Source organism: Polyodon spathula, chromosome 4 (genome assembly GCF_017654505.1).
Source record: "Polyodon spathula isolate WHYD16114869_AA chromosome 4, ASM1765450v1, whole genome shotgun sequence".
In the NCBI taxonomy this organism is placed as follows: Eukaryota; Metazoa; Chordata; class Actinopteri; order Acipenseriformes; family Polyodontidae; genus Polyodon; species Polyodon spathula.
The window spans coordinates 76,953,421-76,979,671 of record NC_054537.1 but is presented as its reverse complement, the minus strand read 5'-3'; the positions used below and the strand labels follow the sequence as shown (position 1 = coordinate 76,979,671).

General features: G+C 38.9%; 1 protein-coding gene across 1 annotated transcript in view; it reads right to left on the bottom strand.

Annotated features, from left to right (window-relative positions):
* LOC121314882 (beta-1-syntrophin-like) overlaps window positions 1–26,251 on the bottom strand; it is a 45,934-nt gene that overhangs the window by 17,829 nt on the left and 1,854 nt on the right. The window contains exon 2 of the mRNA XM_041248614.1: window positions 1,440–1,656. Within this exon, the coding sequence (XP_041104548.1) occupies window positions 1,440–1,656 (217 nt within the window). The remainder of the gene's footprint in view (window positions 1–1,439; window positions 1,657–26,251) is intronic.

Below are 26,251 nucleotides of genomic sequence, written 5' to 3'. Positions count from 1 at the left end.
GTTGCCTCCCGCATGCACTTTAGTGGTAAGGAATTTTAGAAGATGATTACCAAAGTGTGCTCTCCCCCACCCCCATCAATCTCTTGTATTCTGAGTGCATGCATTAACACACTGGACAAAGCATGCTATAATGGGGATAGGAAAAGAGAAGCAGAAAAGTCTTGTATTAAGACTTTTGTATGACTTGTAACACAGTACCTTGCTGGATGTTGCTAGCCTGATTTACTCTGTAAATAAATAAAGTAATACTGCCTTTGAAAAGCTAAATTCCAGGTTACAATCAGTAACTCTTAATAATGAAGCATCACCAGAGGACCTGCACATTGGGTGCTAGTATGTTTTTCTTTCCCACTTTTTAGCAGAGTCCAAACAAATGAAAACTTTGAAGATTATTACACAAGCTTTCATGTTGTCCTTATCAGCTTGATGTTAAAAAGGCTGACCTAATGAAAAACTGAAAGCAAAATGCGGTGCTTTTTAAAACTGCACCTTAAAACAGAATTAAATAATAAAATTAATTAACTTTGATTCACCCCTAATTATAATATAAGGATTACTAATTAAAATAAATAACATGTATTCAAGTGATCTCTCTCATAAATTAGGCATCCATAAAATTAACTCTTTATATGTTAATTTTCATGCAAATTATGGAAAACATAAATAAAGTAAAACATTTTCTCTTAAAAATCACATAAAAATATCCACACAAAGCTAAATATTTTTCAGAACAACATCACGTGTCATCAGCTTTTATTTCTCGGGTCACTCACCTCCCTAGATTACATACTGTATATTATATAGATAATATAAGAACTTACTTAGTCTTAGTTCAGTCGTAAGTTCAGTTAATTTTCAACTTAAAAGGCCACACACAGTAATCACTTAAAAACATTAAATCATATCTAAACACTGCAGGCAATCTTTATTTTAATGATTTTCAACTTGCTTAACCTACAACCCCCAGAACGTGATTTTAATGTATTTGTTATATTTCCTTTCTATTTTATGGTGTTTGTAATCATTCTGAGTGGTTATGAGATCTCCAGCTCCAACACACAGTTATTATCAAGCTGCTTCAAGCTTTCCGTTCAATCACAGCACAGGATTCTACAGACAAGTTCAAAACCAGTTAAATACAGATTTATTATTGTAATAACACAATATTGGAGCAACAGAAGCACTCATAATGATAGCAAATAGCATAAAGTAGTAAAAAAGAAAATGTAAAATAACATTTGAAGCAACATACCGTTAAGTTTAACCTATATTATTTTTGTGTTGTGTGGAAGAATTTCTGCTCAGTTGGCAGAACTTTGAGCAGCTGCCACATATTTCCTTGCTTCTTCTGCCCAATGTAGAGGCCAGCTTACCATCCCACTGACCAGCTATTTAAAGTTTAGTAACTGTAGGTCAGAAGGAACTTAAAAATATTTTACCTGTTCTCTGGGTCCAATTTGGTCATACTCCGTGTGACATAGCACATTTTCAGTGGTATGTATTTCCTGTCTCCATGGAGAGAGAAGGCTGGAGGAGAAGGAGGCTCGGAGGAGACACTGCCCAGACGAGGGGACTCCGGAGGGGGTGTCTCCCATCCAATTTCAGAGACTGGAGATCCTTTCTTCACATACGGGGTTGCCTCCCGCATGTACTTCACTGCAATGGTAAAGGATTGTAGAAGATGATTAGCCAAAATCTTTGTCTCCCAAGATCAATTAATCTCTTGTTTTCTAACAGTATACACTAATGCTTTTGACAAATCTTACTGTAATGAGGACTTGTTTTTTTACATTAGTGTAGCCTGGGGGAAGCAGAGAGGTGTAAAGACAGGAAACTGCAGAGCCTAGTGACATCACAGCCTATGGGAAACAGTCCCAGAGAGCATCACCACAGAAAGAACAGGGAGAAAATAAGAAGATAAAGGGGGAGTGGAACTACTAAAGATTTACTGTATGCATTCCATTTTAGTTTAGCTAAAACTAAAATATACTACCGTTAGCCATTTGATTTCATGTATATCTTGAAGTGCATGTATGATAGCAGACATAGAAATCTCTGCTACCAGACAGGAAAGCCACCTGGGTTACCAGGAAAAATCCAGTCAGTGTGTCTTGAGGCTACGAGGGATCAAGGACACTGCGAGTACTGTGTGTACACCTCACCTAACTTAGTTAGCTAGGAGTCACATTTTTGGAAATTGTACAATTTGGGCTCCAGAGAGAGAGCTGAAGTGCCTGTTTCCAGCCTCAACAACCTCTAGCATTGAACAGGCCTGTAACAGTGACACATACTGGGTTTTGTTTGTTTGTTTGTTTGTTCGATTGTTTTGGTGTTACTCTCTGTTTGTTGGGCCTGTAAGCCTCCGCTCATGTTTGCGTAGCGGCCTATGCGGTAGAAGGTTGATAGTTTAATCTTTATACCAGTATATGTAATCTGTTATTTAGCATAAGAGTATACATGTATAAAGGACTCTTATATTAAGTTGTTTTTTTTCCACTGTGTTTACCCCCCCCCCCCCTCTTTTTTTGGTTTTATTTTATCCTGTGCACACACACATTGCTTTTCCTTTACTGTCGGCACTACTACCCACCTCCGTTTGTTTTTGATTATTAATGTAATTAATGTAATTGTAAATTGCTTATCTACTCAGTCTGCTACTGGCAGCAAACTTTTGATAGGGAGTTCTCCTATTTAATGAGATAAGTGTAGTCGAGGTAGGCTTTACCCAGTGACAAGGGGGATACATTAGCTTTTAACGCGGATACAACAGTGGAAATCATTGTTATCTATTGTTATTGTTAGCTGCGTATATGAGTTTCAATGCAGTTTCCTGCTGTGATCATTCATTTCTGTACAAACTCGAGAAATATTTTCAAAATGTAACTTATTGTGTTTTGATGAGTATGTGCTTGGATTTATAAAAAAATATTTTGAACACACATCTGCTTATAAAAGCTATCTGTAATGAAAGACACCGGTGTGATGTTTAATCTTTGTACAAACAAACAGTTTTTATAGCAGTAAGAAAAGTCCCCCGGAAAACAGCTGTATGTAACTTTTTTTTAATTACAAGAACAGAGGTCTATTCCATTTCTAAAATTGTTTTCATTTCACAAAATACCTACAACAATACCAGTCTTTTGTTTTTATTGTATTTCATTTTTGGGATCATGGAAAGTACTGGATAAAGAGTGCTGGAAATGCCCTCTATCCACAAATCAGAGTAGCAATGCAAGTTATCCCTTTTTCACTCTGAGGATTTCATGGCTGCCCTGAAGGGACCATTCTCTGGGGGACTGAGGGAGCAGCCAAGCCTATTCAATCTGCTTGCAAAGGTGGCCCGTGTCAATGGTTCTGAATTGTATGGTGGTTTTTAACAAGTTTTAGCTGAGGAGTAAGCTGTGAATATTGGCCTTATTTCTCTTAAGTCGGATTCAAACCCTGGGCCCGAGGTGAACGGCTAATGCATTACACCACCTAAACCCTGTGTGAAGTATTTAAAATTGTTTATTTGGCAGCTCTTATGCTGCCAAGGGCATCACACTCTCAGACTTCAACCCAAATTACTCTGTTTCAGCACAGCAGTGGCATTTAGGCTGCTACCTAACAGTTTCAATTTAAAGTTACTTACATGGAAAATATAATTGTTTTATTTTAAAGTTTGATCAGTGTTGGGGCCAAGCTTCGAAATTCAAATATTCTTAGAGCAATTGTGTGTGACATTTATACTGCACAATATTGTTTCTAAGAGTGTCCTTTACAGTGAAACTGTGTTTGTTTTGGCAGAAAGGCCACATATCTAGCTAACTCCATATGACTTTTTGCTGGCAAGCAATTTCCGTATTATTTCGAATTTAAGACGCACTTTTGAACCATTGTTTTGCTTCTGAAAAATAGCCTGTGTAGTGATGTGTGTATCAAAATCACCAACAAAAGATGTGACTATATGAGTACACAAACAGCAACGCGACTACCGAGAAAATACAAAGATGTCACTGCCCGAATACACAAGCAGCAACGTGACTTACTGCTGAGAAAAAACGAACCAAAATGTTACTGCCTGATCTCGAATTATCCATCACATACAGGAAGCCCTTTTCAAAGAAGCGTCATTAGCTTCCTGAGGAACTGAAAGAGAAGCTTTTACAGTTTCAGCATTTCCAACAAACAGTGCCAGCTTGGACAGATTGGAAATGACTGATCATACCCCTGGATTTTTCGACATGCCAAGCAATACCACAGTTCACAAATTGGGAGAAAAACTGAGTTATAATGACTGGAAATGAGAAGCAGCACATAACTGAAATGCTACGTGATAGCAGACGGCCACAAACTGCCTCCTTATTCGTAATTGAGGTTACGTCTTAGTAAATGCATATTTATTTGATGTTCTATTTTTTCCTCAAATATAGGGTGGGAAATTTGGTCTACGTCGTAAATTTGAGGTTATCTTAAATTCAAAGGAATACAATATAGGCACAGTGCCGGATTTATTCATTTTGTTGTGTTACAACCTGAAATCTTGATGCACTTAAATGAGATTTGGTCTTTTCCTTTGATTTACATAACCCACTCAACACTTTGCGGAGACAAGAGAACTTTTATTGTGAAACAACAGTTAATGAAAAATAAAATAAAAAACTGAAATGTCTTGGTTAGATAAGTATTCACCCACCTGAGTCAATACTTGGTATTAAAGGCCCACATTAAAGCCTAGAAATTGTATTTATATTAGATGTTTGCCTTCTCCACAACTCTTTTCTAAAATAGTCATACAAGCCCAATAAGCTTATCTCACGTAAAAGCTCACTCCTATTACATAAGCACACACTCCTATGTGCGTGATTAGGCTATACAGTAACTTGTGGGTATATTATGATGAGCATGATGGATTCCTTTTTAATTACAATGTAAGACAGCATATACTGTTCCCCTCCCCAAGCAAGGAATAGTTTCACTTTACTGCACCATGCCCCTGTGCTTTCAATGGAAGCCTGGTAAAGCAAGGTACTTGAGTCCATTTATTTCAGTTCAGCTTTTTGCCAGACATGAGGGGATTCATGTGAATGTTGAAATCCCAAACGGACGTCCTTGTAAACAATGAAAAGGAAAATGTCAGTCTCCAAGGGAGGGGGATTCATGGCCTTTCCAGGGATCAAAAGTTAAAACTTTTTCTAACAATGGAGTTAATCCCCCTGTCTGACAGCAAAGGCTCTCTAATGAGACTGTCTAGTTAATTTCAATAAAAACAAGATCAGAATTAATCTTTGGTAGACAGATTTATAGACCATGGCCCTAAAGTTCACCACATCACATTTAATATGTTACATTCGTTTTGAGCCATGCACGGATGTAGTAATTATCTACATCCTGTTGCTCTTATGTACCCCATTATTCCTCTACAGTACTTTCCCCCCCTAACTCTTACAACCCTGGTCACTGGCTTTTTATATTGGCAGAAAGGCTCCTTTGTACTATTGCAGAGACTGTTGCATAAATGTTTAAGGGGCTGAACCATTTGAGTTACATTATAAGTTAATACATGTCTCTTAATCTATAAGAGATGTCATCTCGTGCAGTTTGGGAAAGAGGACCACAAAATGAAGCAGAGCGGTTCTGGCTGATCAATCTGTGATATTATCACAACATATGATATTATTATACATCACACAAATAAAGATTCTACTCAATGGTTCAGTCCAGAAGGAACTGTCATGGTCCCTATATAGAAAGCTAAAACACACATTTCACAGGAGATGTATGCAAAGTAGTCATAATCTATTATAAAAAGAAACAAAAATAGATAAATTAATGCACCTTAAGATTTTATTTTGTCTATTATTCGTACTAATAAAACAAACTGGTCTATAAAATAAACTATTTGAAATTGTATCCACGTTGTGATTTGTGACAGTATTTGTACTCCACTGTCCAATACGATTTGCATTGTGGGCCTCACGTATCTACATGGGGTGGTACAAACCTCAGTCATCTACAATTCATCTCGTCCAAACTGTCTTATACAATAAAAGACCCTCAGACATGACATAATAACTTATACATGGCAGCAGCTGTCAATCCTGGTTTAAGATCAATGTTCAATGGTAGGTTCATGTGAATTGTGGCCAACACTTACCAGTCTGTCCATGTTTGTAACCTTCTGAAGGCAATAAAAAAACATTATCAGTTCCAACCCACAGAGGTGTGTTCTTTTACACACGGTCCAGCAGCTGGTAACGTTATCATGTGAGTCAAGGACGCTAGTGCTTCATCACCTAAGCTCTGCAAGTTAGTTGCTGGAATGGAGAAATGTGCAACAAAGAACTGCATATGTAATATCTGCATTCGTACACAGTAGGCGGGAAAGTCAAAAGAACAGCAATTACCCCAGTGTTCTACCTAAGTAAAAGCTCCCACAACCACATACAGCATGTTTGTAATTGGGAATGTTTATTTGGATGGGGAAATGGCTATCCTGCTGGAGTGGGTACTGGGCATTACTTGGTGTGTCATTTTCTGTGTAAGTCTAATTGGCTCTACTGCCTGTCAGAGTGGTACATTTTTCCAGTGCTGAGCATGAAAACACTGCTGGTTCACGCTCAGACCATCTGTTACAACAGAACCCAGGCTCTCTCAGATAAACACAAGAAAGTTTTGGTAAAATATAACAGAACACATCTCCTTATAGAAAACACTGTTTGCTTGAGTTACGTGTGGTTTTGTGTGACACGAATATATAGTCTGAGGTTACAGTTTTGGCCCCTTTGCCAACTTGCCATTCTACAAATATTTATTTCTGGTTGCTAGTGTTTCAATGCTGATAAATCTTGTTCTTTTTGACAACAACAATTTCCCAGGGGCTAGCAATCAGCTAGCATGGCATGGAATAAAAAAGATGTGCTAATCCCACAGCTTCAATATCAATTTACCTTCCCTCCTCAGACATTTTTCAATCAGCATCACCAAGAAGAGGGAAGGAACATTTGGAACCGAGTTCAGAAAAAATGCATTCACTTTTTGTTTACAGCTCTGTTGAAATGGCAGGCAAGTTGCTGATGTGTTTATACAAAGCTCTATAGCTATACACTGGATACATTTCTATATCAGTTTATCCTCAGAATAATCTCAATAGCTAGTGGTTGTAACCAAGTTTTAGCTCAGTTGGGTAAGTGAGTCTTTAGATTTATCAAAAACATGTACATGGATGTGTGATCTCTACTATACAAGACTGCCAGGCATATGTCTAGAAATGTCAGCTGTTTCTGGGAGGGTAGCATCAACAGCAACACAGTTAATCACTTAACCCCTATAGGGCTTTGAATGTCTTTATGTTATTTTTTGTTTTTTGTTTTTTACTGTTTAATAAAAAAGAAAGAAAAGAAAGAAAGAACCATTGGTGTCTAGGTCTAATGCCCTGGATGTATAGGGATGGGGTTATGAGTGGATTGTGAATGTAACCAAATAAAGGTCAACATTACTTAACCTATCCAGTTAAAACTCCACATTATGCTAATGTTGAGCACTGTTCACACTAGCTCTCCTACCCGGGTCCCGACCCTAGCTCAATACCAGTCGGCAGCATCCACCTCAGGATGTGGGCTGACATGCTGCAACCCGGGTTGAGCAAGACAAAATGCATGACAGGGGTTCGTAAGTGGATGAAGGTTTCATTTTTACAAGGAACCTGTGAGCCATTTCTGTTTTCTGTTTAACCATGTTTCTGTTGAGTGAGACGCACCATGAGCCAGATTACTGCAGGCATGGCGCGGAGCAATGAAGCGTCCGTAACATGTCTGGCATCTTGATAGCCTGAACAGATGAAAGGGTGGTCATGTGAACGTCGATGATTATGCGGCACTGCATATGTGCATTATGTACTTGCTTCTGTCACCCAGGTTGACCTGGCTTCTTCAAAAAGCAGTGTGAAATCGTGTAGATGACCCAGATAGAGTATGCCACTGTGAAAGGGGCTTTGGGCTTTAAGGTTATTTACTCTGTATGTACCTATATGTTTAAATATGTGTGGTCTAACGGTCGGACAAGAGTACAAAGAGCTGGTTATAAATCCCAGCTTGACAGTCGCTGTATGTGTGCAACAACATCAAACAACTTGACCTCCATGCAGAACTGCATTGAAGAACCCCCCCCCAAACACACACACACACACACACACACACACACACACCAGTGTCTGTTGAGTCTCCTTGATGAACAACTTTTAAAAGAAATAACACTTTTCCACATACTAAGCATGTGCCTGTGATACATTAAAAGACATTCAATTGTATTCATTCTGAACCTGTCTCTTCTGGGATGTTTACCAGTTCAAGATGACATTTCAAATTGTCCCTCTGCTAGCCCACATACATCAGAGTAACATTTTGACTAAATGAAAATTAGAAGTTGTTAGGGCTAGAAACCTCTGCCCTTGCTTGCGTGGAAAGCGTGATTTAGTGATATTTATTGCTGAAATGCCAAGGACAACCCTGCTAAGCCACAACTGAACAACCAATTCATATTTCAGCCAATTTTTCTTCTTTCTTTCATTAAAGAAGAGACGCTATAATCTTGAAAGCAATTACATATGGGTCAGGGTGTGTGGGTTGAAATTATAGTAGGAACTATTGCTGCACATTCCTACAAAAAGGGACACCATGGCAGTGAAGGTCTCAATGTCAGTAAATGGAGGCTGCACACATTGAATAAGTCATTTGAATACGTGCAGTTGGTGTGTGAGAAAATGTGTGCTTAGAGGTTGTAATCCGACTTGATGGCACAGGAAATTGTATTTTGTACCATGAGTAATGGTAATGTTTTATTTGATAAGAATAAAACATAAGGTCATAATCTTTAAAAAATAAATACCATCAACTAAATACACATACTGTAGACATTTTCTGTATAATACTGCTTTACTAATACTACCGGTACATTACTTGTATATCTTATTTGTTGGTGTTTACATGGAAAATATAACACAAAATGCATTAGATACAAAAAAAAAAAAAAAAAAAAAAAAAAACTAAAGAATGAAACGTCAACAGGAATAAAAAACATAAGTGTTTTTTATATGAAAGCAAGTGTTTATATAACTTTAAAATAAAACAAAAAAATATTAGAGTTGACAAATCATAGAGGCTTCTCCTGCTTCTCATTATTAAATTAATTCACCATTCACTGTAATTAGGAGCACTACAGTACATGATTTTTGGCAGCTGTTTAGTATAGTAAGAAGAGTTCAACTAGAGTCCAAGCGCAGAGAAATTATCAATTCAGACAGCTACAATTACATTTGGATGTACTCAAATAAACTATCTAATAATGCTTTACAGAGCCAACAGATTTTGGAAGACTGCAAGTAGGCAAACAACAGCACAGCCATTATGTTCCATATACAACTGTGAACAGGTGCACTACCATTTAGTGCCAGTTGAGGGTTGTTTTTTTGAAAGTGAACCAAAGTTAATTCACGGACAGACTGATAATACCAGAACATCAGTGCCCTGTTATATAAAACACCTTTTGTTAAATATCCCCTTAGTTTTCCCCTTAAGTGTTCCTTATGTTTAGAAGTGTTGCGGAAAGCACCTCAACACATTTAAGTCAATACCCTAGTTAAGGGAAAATGTATCCTTCAGTGTTATGCTTAAACCTAATACTTGAGGTGTTTTATGCAACCAGCACTAAGACAGTCTCTACATGTTCAGTCATATAATGGATGACCAGGCAAAATGATGCAAGTAGGGATTCATGGAAATATATGCACATGGATTAGGTAGTGGTTAACATGTAGAAAACAGAAAGTACTGATTAGAGGAGAAATCTCAAAATGGAGCGAGGTAACCAGTGGAGTACCACAAGGATCAGTATTAGGTCCTCTGCTCTTCCTAATCTACAGTAATGACTTAGAGTCTGGTATAGTAAGGAAATTTGTTAAATTTGCATTCAACACAAAAATAGCAAACACCGCTGCAGCAGCAAAGGTCATTCAAAATGATCTAGACAGCATTCAGAACTGGGCAGACACATGGCAAATGACAATTAATAGACAAAAGTGTGAAAAAACTGTGTACTGCACACAGGCAATAAAAAATGTGCATTACAAATATCATGTGGGAGATACTGAAATTGAAGAAGGAATCTATGAAAAAGACCTAGGAGTTTATGTTGACTCAGAAATGCCTTCATCTAGACAATGTGGAGAAGCTATAAAAAAGGCCAGCAAAATGCTCAGATATATAGTGAAAACTGTTCAATTTAAATCAAGGGAAGTAATGTTAAAACTTTACAATGCATTAGTAAGACCTCATCTAGAATATTGTGTTCAGTTCTGGTCACCTCGCTACAAAAAGGATATTGCTGTTCTAGAAAGAGTGTAAAGAGGAGCGAACAGAATTATTCTGGGTTTAAAAGGCATGTCATATGCAGACAGGCTTAAAGAATTGAAAAGTCTTGAACAAAGAAGACTATGCAGCGATGTGATTCAAGCATTCAAAATTCTAAAAGGTATTGATAGTGTCGACCCAAGGGACTTTTTCAACCTGAAAAAAGAAACATGGACCAGGGGTCACAAATGGAGATTAGATAAAGGGGCATTCAGAACAGAAAATAGAAGGCACTTTTTTTTTTTTTTTTTTTACAGAGAATCGTGGGAATCTGGAACCAACTCCCCAGTACTGTTGTTGAAGCTGACACCCTTGGATCCTTGAAGAAGCTGCTTGATGAGATTCTGGGATCAATAAACTACTAACAACCAAACGAGTAAGAGGGGCCAAATGGTGTCCTCTTGTTTGTAAACTTTCTTATGTTCTTATGTTCTTAAGAAGTCTCCATCCAAGCCCCTTTGCAATTTTTAACCTTTCATTATTCGTGTGATTCACCTTTTTAAAAAGTATCTGTCTGGTTTTATATTCTGCTAATAGCCTATAAAGCATTACTAATGCAACTGAGAAACGCCCTGTTAATGTCTTAAATGTCACTTTTTCATTTACATATTTTCACTGACAGTAAATAATACAACACTGAAGAATAACAAAACTGTAATAAAAAAATGAAGTCCTGGGATTCATAATAACTTTAAATAACAAGGATAGCTGTAATAAAAATGCACAGTTCCATGCTCAAAACTGAAAAGTAGACTGCGGCCATGTTTTAGGGTCCAAATGTAACAGTTGCACAGGTTAAACAGAGCACAGATGAGGATGGATGAATAACTGACAAAGTGTACACTTCACTTCATAACATCCACACATGCTTTTCATAAACCCAAACAGATTCAATGTTACATGTTACACTTTTTTCATTTTTTGTTTCTGGAGAGATTCAAGGATTGGGTCAGAGCTGGATAATTGATGCCTCGAATCTGTGAAGATGGTAGACCCATCAACAAGTTTGTCCTGAATTAAGTGCTGAAACGTCTATCCTTCGAGAAAAAAGGGTTTGAGTGAAACCGAACTAACTTGATGTAATGCAATATATATTTCCTGTTTTTACTCGAGAAGCGTATTCTGTATCACTATATGTCTTCAGCTTGTTTTATGTAGATTACCTTTATGCCCTGACACCTTTTGCCAATGGTACTTCAGTTAGTATTTTTGGTGTAGTAAATACATTAAAACCATTCTTTCCCATATGGGTTACAAGACGTTGTTGGTAAAGGAGGCATGCTTTACAAATGAAATGTAAAATGCATCTGGTTAAACTACAGATAACACCTGGTTTATACTCACATTTTCCTTGTCAAAAAGTTTTAGTTTCAATTCCCACACACTTAGTGTTTTGATTTCTGTCACCAAATTTAGCTGAATATGACGCATAATGTGTATACCTTTTTTTCCCCTACACTAATACATTACAGTTAGGCTTGACAGATTTGGTTAGCCTGACTGTTTTTTGACCTTTGCCTTTTCCCCCACTATTAATTGCTTTCTCTGCTTCAGAAGCTAAAAAAGCTTAACAAGTACATACACTGTAGAAAACTCTTATGCTGATATTGTATTTAGTCTCAGTGAACCTGCTGATTAAGTTGAGGACGTTACTTGCAAGGCTCGAAGATAACGTATATTTGGTAACATTTTTTTTGCAATAGTATTTTTCTGATACCTTACACTCCAGTATATCACCGACCCTGAGTGAACACGTACATAATTACTGGTATTAGTTTTTTAAATGCACACATTACTTTTCATAAAATGGGAAACCGTTGCTAACAGAGCTTCCCAGTTTGTAGATATGAGACCCACAATGCAAATCATACAAATACTGTCACAAATCACAACGTGGATACAATTTCAAGCTATGAAGTTTATTACAGAAAAAAAAAAAAAAAAAAAAAAAGATAACAGGCAATGACCTAACAGGATATTAAGTTTTCTCAGTGTCTATAAAATGCTAATTTAATCACCCACACTAAAAGTGAACACATAATAGGTAGATAATTATTACTTCATCAAAATTCTGACTATGAAATAAATAAATAAATAAATAATAGGAGCGAATAGCTATAACGTTACCATGATCCAAGTAATGGCTTCCTTGTTTTAGCAATACCAATAACAGACAATGGTTAGATTTTTCAAATGTAAGCTCTTTATTATTTTTCCTTTGCAGAACTGACCGTTAACTATGGTACAAAAAACAAAACCTTTGCCAAAATACCTAGCAAGAGGGTTTACTGTCCACCGGGACAAGACTGATTTGACATAACTAGTCTGCAAGATGTTTACATTGTCGTCTAAGGTTACATTCTTTAAATCTCAATCAAGGCAGTAGATAGCGAGATGGCTACGGTCACATTAGTCATTTGTGCAGTCTTGTATATAGAGGAAGCACCCGTCTCTTCCATTGCGACATGAATTTATGTAATAAATGAAAGTTATGTGAGGAAAGTCTATTTACATAGAAGTGGGTGCTACATTTTTTTTTTCTTCTCCAGCCTTCTCCAGCCTCTGTATATGAGAGAACTTGAAAAACCACCTGTACCTGAATGAAGCAGGTTTTACCTTTTTAAACCCTCAGGCAGAAAAAAAAAGTTCACTAATGCAATTTCTATTTTTGGTTTTAAATACATTGTAGAATAACTTAATTCCTACATGTCAGTTAAGCGTTACAATAATAACCAATATGTTTCTGAGTGCCTACAAATAAGCACCAATCTTCACTTCCAACTGATCAACTAAATGGCTATTTTCTTTTTTCAACTGTAGAAAGCATCTCTGTCCTTCTGTGGGATCTTTCTTTCCAGCACTTGCCAAATGTGGAACGCTCATTGGACTGCTACTAGAAAAAATGTTGATTGAATTTATGAATTCAAAGCAGTTAAATCAAATAAAGGGTTGTATTTAATGAGCTCTTGATTAACTCTACACAACTTTTTTTTTTTGCTATCATTATTATTTTACAAAACTTGCCAAAAATAACCAAACTCCAAATGACAATACAGGGGTACTACTTACTTGTATAGAAAACTGGTTATGAGCCCAGCTACATTTGCAAGCATCAAGCAATGCCCTTGTCTTCTATAAGTGCTTTGTGAAAGTTATCTAGATGATGTCATAATCAGTGACTTCAAAGACATGTGTGATAGGGAGAGCCCTGTCGCTGGTTCTTGCGCAAATGTGTGCAGTGGGGACACGGAACAGGAGATGCGTTGCTAGGCAACCAATTGAGCAGATAGGCTTGCCCAGCGCGGAGCTTACTGTCAAGTCCGGATTGACTGGGGGCGTGCCCGGGGAGGCTGTACGCAGCTCAGAAAGCATCTGTCCCACTTCTCGAGGCTACACAGAGGGGCACTTTGTTGACACTAAGGAGGAGGAGAGCGTTCACTTCGCAGGATTAACTACTACGGAACCAGGAGGATGCTGGGACTTCACTAGGTCAGTTTAAGGGATTGATCCCAAAAAAGCATATAAAGATTTCATAGTGTAGTAGGTTCCTAGAGTGGGACATCTCTTTTAGTGAGGCTAGCGCTCACCTTCTGTGGCAAAATTTTTGTTTTGTTTTGTTTTCTTATTAAATTTAACACTAAGGCTATCATTGCTGGTACCCTAGTGGCAGCACCTGTGTTAATTAAATCTGCGTGCCTGTGCAGCGTGCCAACATCCACTGCTCTGTGACCGATTCAGCATTAATCAGTGATGACCCACGCACGTAACTAATCCCCATGTTATACATGGTGTATGGAATGGGATGTCACTGGTCTTGCTGAGTCAAGGCAGAATAGGCACAGAACAGTTGGCTACCAGGATGCACAGGCAGAACCAAGTGAAGATCAGCAGCCACCGGAAACAATGCTGAAGGAGCTGCCCTGAAAGCTAGAGGGGCGGGTAGCTAGAGCTACCGTCCTCAAAAGTCAAAGTAAGAAGTTCTACCGTCCTCCCAGAGTGGGATGGTTATTTGCCTGTCAAGAGCAAGAGGAGGAACTATGGTGCTTGGGGGAGTAGCGACTCTCCCGGGGGAGCTGCCGCCTGACAGCCTGAAGTGTGTCAACACCCAGTGCTCTGTGTCTGACTCTTTATTATTCAGTGATGACCCACACACGTAACACTTCCCCCCTGTTACAGCATGCCACAGTAAGTACAATCAGCTTAACATATGCAGGTGAAGGGATGTTGTTGTTCAAGCACACTGTCACCATTGTGTCTTTGAGTGTACAGATAGGGACACAAAGCCAGAAATCATAAACAATTAAAAGGTGATTTATAGATAGACAATCATGTGGATGTAACAGTGATGACTGTCTTACCCACTCTTACATACTTAATGTCAGGGACGGATTAACCTATATGCAAAATTATGTTATAGCGTAGGGACCCCAGCAGAATTGGGGCCCCCTTGAGGTCGCCGTTTGTTTGGGACACTTTACAAAAACTGCATGTGGGCAGATGGGCGCACACACACAGGAAGAGAGGCACACAGAAGCTTGCATTTGGCTAAATTTGTTCTTTTATGACGGCTATGCATTTCTTTTTAGATTATAGCATACCTGTTCTCTGAGTCTCTCACGCAAGTAGCTTCCTGATAATGTACAATATCAAATGCCCCACGCCGTCTACGTTCTGGGTAAGATCTGTCCCTTGTCCTACTAAGTCAGAGGCATCAGTCTGCAGGATAAAATGTGTGAATCCTGTCCTGTTTCAAATGTACACAGCATGCCTCTTTACATGTCAGACATTAACCTCAGTGGATGTTACATTACGCACTTGCTAATGCTTTTGTATTTTATTGTTTGGGACTGAAGCTTTTTTATGTCTACGCTCCATATTGCAGCATTTTGTGTTCTATGTTCCCACGGATGTTTCAATGTAAATTAAAATGATCATTAACAACAGTGAGATTGAATTATTCTCGCTTGCATGTGATTTCTGTTGTATGGTATAAGGCAATAAAGGCATAGACAGTTTAACAAGCCTCATGCCCAGCTATGATCAGCAAAGAAAAAAGAAAAGAGCCTACACCAGTGTTCAGATAAGTTATTTAAATACTGACAGACGCATGACGGTTTTTAGGTTTGGAGTTTTTAAACTGAAACAGTTTTAAATTTAAGAACAAAATGTAGGTCTGAACGCTATTTTGCTTTACAAAAGAACACCAATTTGCCAAATTTGAATCCCATTGTCCCCAGGATGACGCCTACCAAGTTAGGAGTTAGCTGATTAAATGATTTGCAAACGGATGCAGTTTGATGTTTGGGCGCATTTTGGCGAATTTGGTGGCAGCCATTTTGATTATATTTCTATGCACAGTTCAGATCAATCACATCAGTGGTTCCCAACAAGATTTTGAAAGGTTTCTAAAAAAAAATGCATCAGATGACCATTTGGGTTTGTTTCTGCATCTGAACTATAATCCACATGGGATGATACCTACCAAATTTCATGTTAATTGGTTACAACGTATGCGAACAGGAGCAGTTTGAAGTTGATGAAAGAGGAAGAAGAAGAAGAAGAAAAAAATCCTTATATATATATATATATATATATATATATATATATATATATATATATATATATATCTATCCTGTAAATTATGATGTTTATATGCTGCATGGGGTTTGTATTAACTGTCCTATAGCAAACACAAAATACCTGTGCCAGATGAAAACTGTAAAATTCTATTTGAATTTCACAGGATATTTTCTTGACGTGGTGCACAAATATTTGCCAAGACCTTTTTATACCCGAGTACACAAAACAGTATGGTGATTATGACTGAGGTGATGATGTCTTCAAAAAATGTAATTAGATCTTTGAAATGTAACTACCAGTTACTATATTAATCACCTTTCCTCTAGATCTAATAAAATGAACATTACTTTAACCTACAGAGGCTTTCAGTGTGTGTGTTTACTTATTAGAAAAACCTGAATAAATAATTTACAGTAAAAGCAATGTTCCCCGAAATCTGAAAAAGTGGCTTATTAGGTATTCCATCTGTTCTTACATCTGAAAGGGTATTTTTTTACAACACAAGGAAAAATAGCACAGAAAACAAGCTACTATCTTCAAGCCAGTTATGTCAAACTTGTTATGTATTTTTGTCAAATTTGTTATGCAGGGTTGTTTTGTACAGCATAATAATATAAATATAGCATTATTTCTACAGTACACTAAGATTTAGATTAAAAAAAAAGATATGTTTCACTATGAAATAAAGACAAAATAATAATGGATTCTTTACAATCTGTGTTTTATAAATGGTGACTGTGCAGCAGTGTTTGGTCCTCCCTGAGTTACTGTAGTGGTTGACCTCTCACAAACTTGCCCAGGACGTTTACTGTACAAACACAGCTGATAATGTATCCACTACCTGGAAATAGAATGTGACACACCTAACTGACCAGCAAATTGACCAGATTCCAACCTTTGAACAGCTCTGGCAGGTTAGATTCCAGACTAAAATCTTTCATCTATGTATATATATATATATATATATATATATATATATATATATATATATATATATATATATATATATATATACAGACACAGTACTGTGCAAAAGTTTTAGGCAGGTGTGAAAAAATGCTGTAAAGTAAGAATGTTTTCAAAAATTGACATGTTAATAGATTATATTTATCAATTAACTAAATGCAAAGTGAGTGAATTGAAGAAAAATCTACATCAAATCCATATTTGTTGTGACCACCCTTTGCCTTCAAAACAGCATCAATTCTTCTAGGTACACTTGCACAAAGTCAGGGATTTTGTAGGCATATAGTCAGCTGTATGATTAAATAATTATACCAAACAGGAGCTAATAATCATCAATTCAATACGTAGGTTGAAACACAATCATTAACTGAAACAGAAACAGCTGCGTAGGAGGAATAAAACTGGGTGAGGAACAGCCAAACTCAGCTAACAAGGTGAGGTTGCTGAAGACAGTTTACTGTCAAAAGTCATACACCATGGCAAGACCGAGCACAGCAACAAGACACAAGGTAGTTATACTGCATCAGCAAGGTCTCTCCCAGGCAGAAATGTCAAGGCAGACAGGGGTTTCCAGATGTGCTGTCCAAGCTCTTTTGAAGAAGCACAAAGAAACAGGCAATGTTGAGGACCATAGATGCAGTGATCGGCCAAGGAAACTTACTGCAGCAGATGAAAGACACATAATGCTTACTTCCCTTTGCAATTGGAAGATGTCCAACAATGCCATCAGCTCAGAATTGGCAGAAAACAGTGGGACCCTGGTACACCCGTCTACTGTCCGGAGAAGTCTGGTCAAAAGTGGCCTTCATGGAAGACTTGCTGCCAAAAAGCCATACCTCCGATGTGGAAACAAGGCCAAGCGACTCAACTATGCACGAAAACACAGGAACTGGGGTGCAGAAAAATGGCAGCAGGTGCTCTGGACTGATGAGTCAAAATTTGAAATATTTGGCTGTAGCAGAAGGCAGTTTGTTCGCCGAAGGGCTGGAGAGCGGTACACGAATGAGTGTCTGCAGGCAACAGTGAAGCATGGTGGAGGTTCCTTGCAAGTTTGGGGCTGCATTTCTGCAAACTGAGTTGGGGATTTGGTCAGAATTAATGGTCTCCTCAATGCTGAGAAGTACAGGCAGATACTTATCCATCATGCAATACCATCAGTGAGGCATCTGATTGGCCCCAAATTTATTCAGGATGACAACGACCCCAAACATACAGAGAAAGTCATTAAGAACTATCTTCAGTGTAAAGAAGAACAAGGAGTCCTGGAAGTGATGGTATGGCCCCCACAGAGCCCTGATCTCAACATCATCGAGTCTGTCTGGGATTACATGAAGAGAGAGAAGCAACTGAGGCTGTAAATCCACAGAAGAACTGTGGTTAGTTCTCCAAGATGTTTGGGCCAACCTACCTGCCGAGTTCCTTCAAAAACTGTGTGCAAGTGTACCTAGAAGAATTGATGCTGTTTTGAAGGCAAAGGGTGGTCACACCAAATATTGATTTGATGTAGATTTTTCTTCTGTTCACTCACTTTGCATTTTGTTAATTGATAAATATAATCTATTAACATGTCTATTTTTGAAAGCATTCTTACTTTACAGCATTTTTTCACACCTGCCTAAAACTTTTGCACAGTACTATATATATATATATATATATATATATATATATATATATATATATATATATATAGAGATAGAGAGAGAGAGAGAGAGAGAGAGAGAGAGAGAGAGAGAGAGAGAGAGAGAGAGAGGAACTTGAGTTCACTAACTGAATCGCTTTAGTAAAATGATTGATTGATTAATTAACTACCTGACTGCGGTATCAAAAAATGGTGCACGAAAAAGAAATGTTGAAAAATGGCAGAAGGTGCTTTTAATAGTGACTATTGCCAAAGGGGGTCCAAGGAGATTTGGACTCTGGAAGACATTTTTAATAATTGGTGGCATTTTAGAAGCTTTTTCTATGAAACCTTGTCACAGAGACGGCCGAAGGGAACCAGGAAGGGGAATGAAATACACAACAGACAGGATGAAATGAAATGATGAAGACGCCTGCTGGTGCAGGTTTATTACAAAATAAAAAGTTTAAACAAACAGAAAACACAGGACACGGCACTCTACACCAAAATAAATAGACAAACAAAACAGACAGCAGATACTTTACGTTGTTGTTGTTATTATTATTATTTCCTCCGTCTCCAATCCCGTTCTCCACTCACCGAACACCCAACCCCGATTATGTGACAACGTGCATCTATATATACTGTTGTGCTGGGATTCAATTACCAATTAATTATTCACTTGAATCCCAGCACGTGAACTAAAAGTGCAATTCCCCGTGCTCACATATTACTACATTTTACTTGCACGTGAAGTGCTGTGCAATCCTCGTGCCTAAATACACATATACATTTTTAAACACTCGTGTTACACAGACCCGTTTGTATCCCGTGTACCAATGTCTATACACCAACATTTAAACACACCACACGCAACACATAACAGATAATATACACAGGGGTGGGAACTTTGTCACATATACCCCCCTGTGCAAAGCACACATGGCCTCAATGGCCACCTCTCCCTTAAAAGCCCAAAAGTCCTGTCCAAAGTCCTTGGCCAGGACCGGAGGCTTCCAAGGGCCCACAGGTCGTAATGCTGTCAGCAGCAATGCTGACAGCGGGGTGGCATTCTTCTGCCAGGGTAGTCCTGGCAGCGGAAAGGCTGCTTGGGGAGTGGTCTCCTGACCTTCCCCCTTCTTCGGCGCCGGCAGCTCCCCTTGGTGGGGCTTCAACCACAGTTCTTCCTGCAGGGAAGAAACTGCAGAGGGAGCAGGTCTCCGGACCTCCCCCCCACGATCTCCGGCAGCGAAACTGCTGCTGGGGTTGGTGGTCTCCAGACCTCCTCCCCCTTCTCTGGCAGCGATACTGCTGCTGGGGTTGGCGGTCTCCAGACCTCCTCTCCCTTCTCCGGCAGCGAAACTGCTGCTGGTGTTGGTGGTCTCCAGATCTCACCCCCCTTCTCTGGCAGCAAAACTGCTGCTGGGGTTGGTGGTCTCCAGACCTCCTCCCCCTTCTTCGTGGCCAGCAGCTCCCCTTCGTGGGGTTCCGGCCACAGTACTTCCGGCTGTGATGCAGAGCGGCGGGCAACCCCAGGCGATGCTGAGCGGCGGGCAACCCCAGGCAATGCTGAGCGGCGGGCAACCCCAGGCGATGCGGAGGCATCCTTGGGCGAAGCGAGGCTGGCATCCTTGGGTGAAGCGAGGCTGGCATCCTTGGGCGAAGCGAGGCTGGCAGTCAGGACAAGCTGGGGTGCGGGTGTTGGCCCTCTTTTCGGCCACTGCGGTCGGGAGGTTCTTCCCCGTGCTTCCCTCAGCAGCCTATGCAAGGGCTGCTGAGGACCGCCAGCATCTAGTCCTGGTCCTTCTGGTGCAGGGAGAGGCAGCTCCTGCTTCTCTCCCCCTGATGGAGGTGGAGGCAGAGGAAGCTCCAGCTCCTCTCCTCGTGATGGTGGGGGAAGTGATACCAGCAGGTATTCACCCTCTGCTGGTGTGGGAAGTGATACCAGCAGGCATTCACCCTCTGCTGGTGGACGGGGACCCAGCAGGCATTCACCCTCTGCTGGTGAAGGAGGCAGAGGCAGCTCCTGCTGCTCTGCTCCTGCCGATGGAGGTGGCGGAGGCAGAGGCAGCTCCTGCTGCTCTGCTCCTGCCGATGGTGGTGGCGGGGGCAGAGGCAGCTCCTGTTGCTCTGTTCCTGTCGAGGGAGGTGGCGGGGGCGTGAACTTTCCTGGCGATGGAGGTGGGAGCTGCATGTAGTCTCCCCTCGTTACAGGGGACTGTTGCGGCTCTCCCTCCCTTACAGGAGACTGGTGCGGCTCTGGAGACAGCGGTGGAACCTCTGCCTTCCTCTTCCCCTTTCCCCTTCTTTGCCACCTCCTCACCTTCCTCTCCTGTGTCAGTTCCTCCTCTCCTTCCTTGTAGGGGCAGCGCACCACCGGGTGCCCAAACTCCCCACAGGCAAGGCGCCAGCCCTGGTCCTCCAGACCACCGAGGAACAAATCCAGGTCCTGGTAGCCATCTCTCCAGTCCCAGCCTTCCATGTTTTATTTTTTTATTTTTGTTGTTGTTGCTGTGTGTTTTTTTTTTTTTTTTTTTTGACAAAACACCTCTCCTGGTCTGACGCTTTGAGGCGCTGTTAAATCCCACGCAGGACACCACGTGTCACAGAGACGGCCGAAGTGGGCGGCGTCAGAACCAGGAACAGGAATGAAATACACAACAGACAGGATGAAATGAAATGATGAAGACACCTGCTGGTGCCGGTTTATTACAAAATAAAAGGTTTAAAACAAACAGAAAACACAGGACACGGCACACGTCGCCAAAACAAAAAGACAAACAAAACGGACTAGACAGACAAACACGGTGAGCAGATACTTTACGTTGTTGTTGTTGTTGTTGTTGTTGTTGTTGTTGTTGTTGTTGTTGTTATTATTATTATTATTATTATTATTATTATTATTATTATTTCCTCCGTCTCCAATCCCGTTCTCCACTCACCGAACACCCAACCCCGAGTATACGACAACGTGCATCTATATATACTGTTGTGCTGGGATTCAATTACCAATTAATTATTCACTTGAATCCCAGCACGTGAATTAATAAAGTGCATTCCCCGTGCTCACATATTACTACATTTTACTTGCACGTGAAGTGCTGTGCAATCCTCGTGCCTAAATACACATATACATTTTAAACACTTGGGTTACACAGACCCGTTTATATCCCGTGTACCAATGTCTATACACCAACATTTAAACACACCACACGCAACACATAACAGATAATATACACAGGGGCGGGCACTTTGTCACAAACCTGCAGCAAGACAAGTGTCATTGTTGCCTTAGTGTCATAACCAAACTGCACACAAAGTGCCCGTTCTCACTGCTGCTGCTAACCACGCTCTACAGCAAAGGTTCTCAACCTTTTTTGAATCATGTACTTTGTATCGTTTGTAATTATTTTTCAATACAATTTCATATCACTAGCAAACAAGTATGATTTATCGATCATGCGTAGATCGGATGATTAACTGATCAATAGAAAATGTAAAGATTAAAACTCTTACTATGTATATATAGTAAATATGGACTGGAGAGGAGGGCAATATTAGAAAATTACTGAACCGAGGGAAGACTATTGTTACCGACAGGGGGTTATAATGCCCGAAGCCGCAGGCTAACAATAGTCTTCTTGAGAGGCATCTAATTTTCCACTGTGGAAAATTTTTCTCTGTCTCCATCTGGTTGGCCGACTGCGGCATAATCCAGTTTATATCCCGCCCATCATATTTGTTTACATCAACGAGTTCAATTTGTTGGCATTTCAGGAAGTCAGAAAACAGTGGCAGTGACATTTTAATCTTTTAACGTTTTGTAATTCATTTTCTATTAACTCACAGAATGGTGCTCAGCCATTTTCTATCGTGAAGAATGCAGGGGAGAAAGGTGTTCCTTTGAAAAGGGGCGGGACTGACAGCGATGTGAATCAATCATATGACAGACCGAGACTATTGACCAGTGATGTAAGGATGTTAGGGCAATAGTTCAATCTATTTTTCCTATGATGTGGTTTTAACCAATCACAGAGCAGGATTTCCAATCACTGATTTATAAACACACACACACACACACACACACACATATATATATATATATATATATATATATATATATATATATATATATATATATATATATATATATATATATATATACACACATTACAGGCAAACCCCGAAACTGGGCAGATGACCCGCCTACCTGAGTAGCGTCATTCACTCACTCACTCACTCTTTTCGGCAGATGACCCGCCTACCTGAGTAGCGTCATTCACTCACTCACTCACTCTTTTCATTCTCATTAATCTCATTCATAAAAACTACACAGGAAGTCTGGTTTTAGAAAATAGGCATATATTTAAAGACACATTTTAAAATGTATTTTTATTGACAACATGACTATATAAAATATAATGATATATAAGACTACTTTATTATAAACAAATTATTAAAATCTTAATATTTATTACATACTTAACTTACTCTCAGTCACTCCGATGAGTACACTCCACAACTTCTCTTAGATCACTTGTCTTAAACACTGTCAAACGTGAATTAGCTAATCATCCCTCTCTGATTGGACAGTTCAATACAACTCATTATTATTATTATTATTATTATTATTATTATATTATTATTATTATTATTATTATTATTGGCCGTTATTACGTTATTAATAATAATGTCCTTTTTCTACGCATATGTCAATGGGGTTTCTCATGTTAATTTTTGTTCCAATGTGGGTAATATTGTTCCGAAGTGTGATGTTGGTTTTATATATATCTCGATTCCTATCTGGCTGTTGCCGATGGTACTATGCAAGTGTCAATGGGGTTTCTCATGGGGAATCTATTCCCCATACTGCAGGTAGCAATTGCTTTACTGAGTTTTCTGATTATTCTTTTTACTCGTCGATATAGTGGAGAAAGTAAAGGAAAGTAACAAACTGCTCAGCTGAACCTGTTATTTCCTGGTCTTTGTTGTACCTTTACAATACTGTGTTTAGTGTGTGCTCTGTGGAGTTTGCAGACTCACACAAGGCTTTTGTGGCACATTAAGCAGTACTACAAATAAACCAAAAAGCATTATTAAATGAATAAGTGCAGATCAGTTGGCTAATAAACAAAATGAATAGTTTACTCAAGAACTAGTAATCCTTTATTATTCTTTAAATCACACAATAATTGCTGATCGAGGAGTTCAGACTATCACTTAATCATTGGCTTGAATGCTTGACTTTACCTACTCTCATCACCAGGCTTCAATAAACAAACTCTAAGATCAATATTTAATGACAAGTACATTAGTAAATAATAGGACTGTATATGGTTGTGTTTATACTGTAGAAGCAGGCAAATAGAAACTCCAGACAGACTGCTCAGGGTGGTTATGAAGCTAATTATTTTATCTGTGGTGCCGATGTGAAAAAAACAAACAAGCGAAGAAAGCCATTAGTCAGTTAAGCAATAAGGCACGAGAGGGCAGGGTTGTGCTGGATATTGTCACCTGGATAGTCTCACCTGGATATTGTCACCTGGATATTGTCATTGCGTTGTTGGATACGAGGCGCAGCCGAGTGCTGCAACCAACCAAGAAGTGCAATATCCAGCACAACCCATGCATTCAACTGCCTTATTGCTTTTTTAAAACAGATTTAGAAACATTTTTATAAAAAAAGGAGACATCTATATAGTTTCAAAAGACGTATTAACATTTTGAGGTATAACCTTCCACAACAGAAAATAGTCCCAATGAACTAAAAATAATATTCAGATGAAACATTTTTATTTTTTTCTTACATTAAATGCAATTCTTTTTTTTTTTTTTTTTTTAATAAAGCCTATAAAAAATTGCTTAGTTGTGTTTCAGTTCTATTGTATACCAAACAATTTAAGGTGCTTTGTTTTGTTGGGGTGAATATAAAAAGCAGGAGAATTTTCTGGAAGTTTTAATAAGTACTTCTCCAGTGAAGTTACTGGTCACAAGCAGTGTCCAGCCTCTTCAAACATGAAAAATTCTTTGTTCCACTTGTAAGGATTTTTCTGATTTTTTTGTACTTTCATTAAAGGTCATGGTGGCATACTTAGCTCTGTTTTCATAATAAAAGAGTCCGCTTTTAGTTGCCTGCGTCTGAAATGTAACTGGTCGCCAAACCAAACTTTATTAACAAGACCAGTAGCTAATGTTACTAATCCTGAGGAGTTCATATCTAAAGTGTATTGACCTTTCAGGCAAGGTCTCGCTCTTTGCTCTCATTAGTGACTATAGTCTTGCAGCTCAATAGTAGTATTTAGCTGTGAATATGCCACACAGTACTGAGAAATATGTCCGACAGATATGAGAACCAAAACCCTGAGCCACCCTCTTAACAACCATGTGTATGTACGCTACTTTTATCCTGGATTATTATAAGATGACTATGGTCATTGTTTTATATAATGACAAGGCTCAAAATGACTGCACAGCTTCAATGTTTAAATGTTACAAAACATAATTATGCTACAAAATACCCAGTGTGCAGCTCAATGTATACCTGACATGCTGAGTTCAATGGGGGAAGAGGTGTAATGCTCTCCTCAAATATACCCAAAAAGAAAGCAACCCCAAGTGAGCAAATATGGGGCTTTGGCTGGATGGGAAAGCCCAGGCAGGCAGGGAGTGACCATTCCCATGGGAACATCCTTTTCACTGTCTAAACACCCCAGTATCATTTAAATCAATGAAGAGAGCCCCCAGGTGGTTAAATGTAACATTACAGGCAAACAATAAAGACTGGGTTAAAACTCAATATAAGGAATCACAGGACACACTGGTTCCCTGGCAATGGCGATTGTCATTGTTTTAAGCATTCTAATTTGGGATTGAAATCTTACATGGGTAACCCTTTATGGAAGAGGCATGCTTACTTACTTAAAATGACCACAAGTTTAGAGTTACTGTATGTGACTGCATTGCACTAGAATGTGAATATATATATATATATAAGTGCTATATATATATATATATATATATATATATATATATATATATATATATATATATATATATATTTGTTTGTTTTTTACTGAAATGCCTGCTGCATTTTCAAGCACACTTTTTTGTTTGTTTGTTTTAACTGGGCCATGCCTCATGCCTGATGTTTCATTTTTTCATTCCAGCTGAATGTGTGCTAATGTTTCTCTCTTCTCAAGTATTTGAGCTAATAACCAACCAACAAAACGAGAAACAATATATGAGAAGTAGTGTTTTGTGTAATGCAATCACTGTGGTTTGTTGTTTTCTCGCCTGTATACCTGGCTTTATAGATATACTGTCAAATGCTAAATGGCAGGCATGGTTCCTGATTTTATTGCAGAAAGGCATCCAACAAATAATACAGTGACATTTTGTTGGCTTCATCACCTAGCCTGTAGTTTTTTGTTTTTTTTCTGAAAGGAGGAACATATAAACAGCGGAATTTTTTTTCTAATAAAGGGGGGGAAATACAATACAAACCAATAAAACCGCTCAGAACACAAAATCACAGCAAACATCATAAAAAGATTTAAAAACAACAAAAAACAAAAAAAAAACCAAAAAACAAGTCGATAACATCACTTACACCCATGGAACTGCCCGGGCAGTAAAAAGGGACGTAGCTCTTCTTATCTGATTAAGCGGGAAACCCAGAACTAACATGTTTAACCTGATCTTT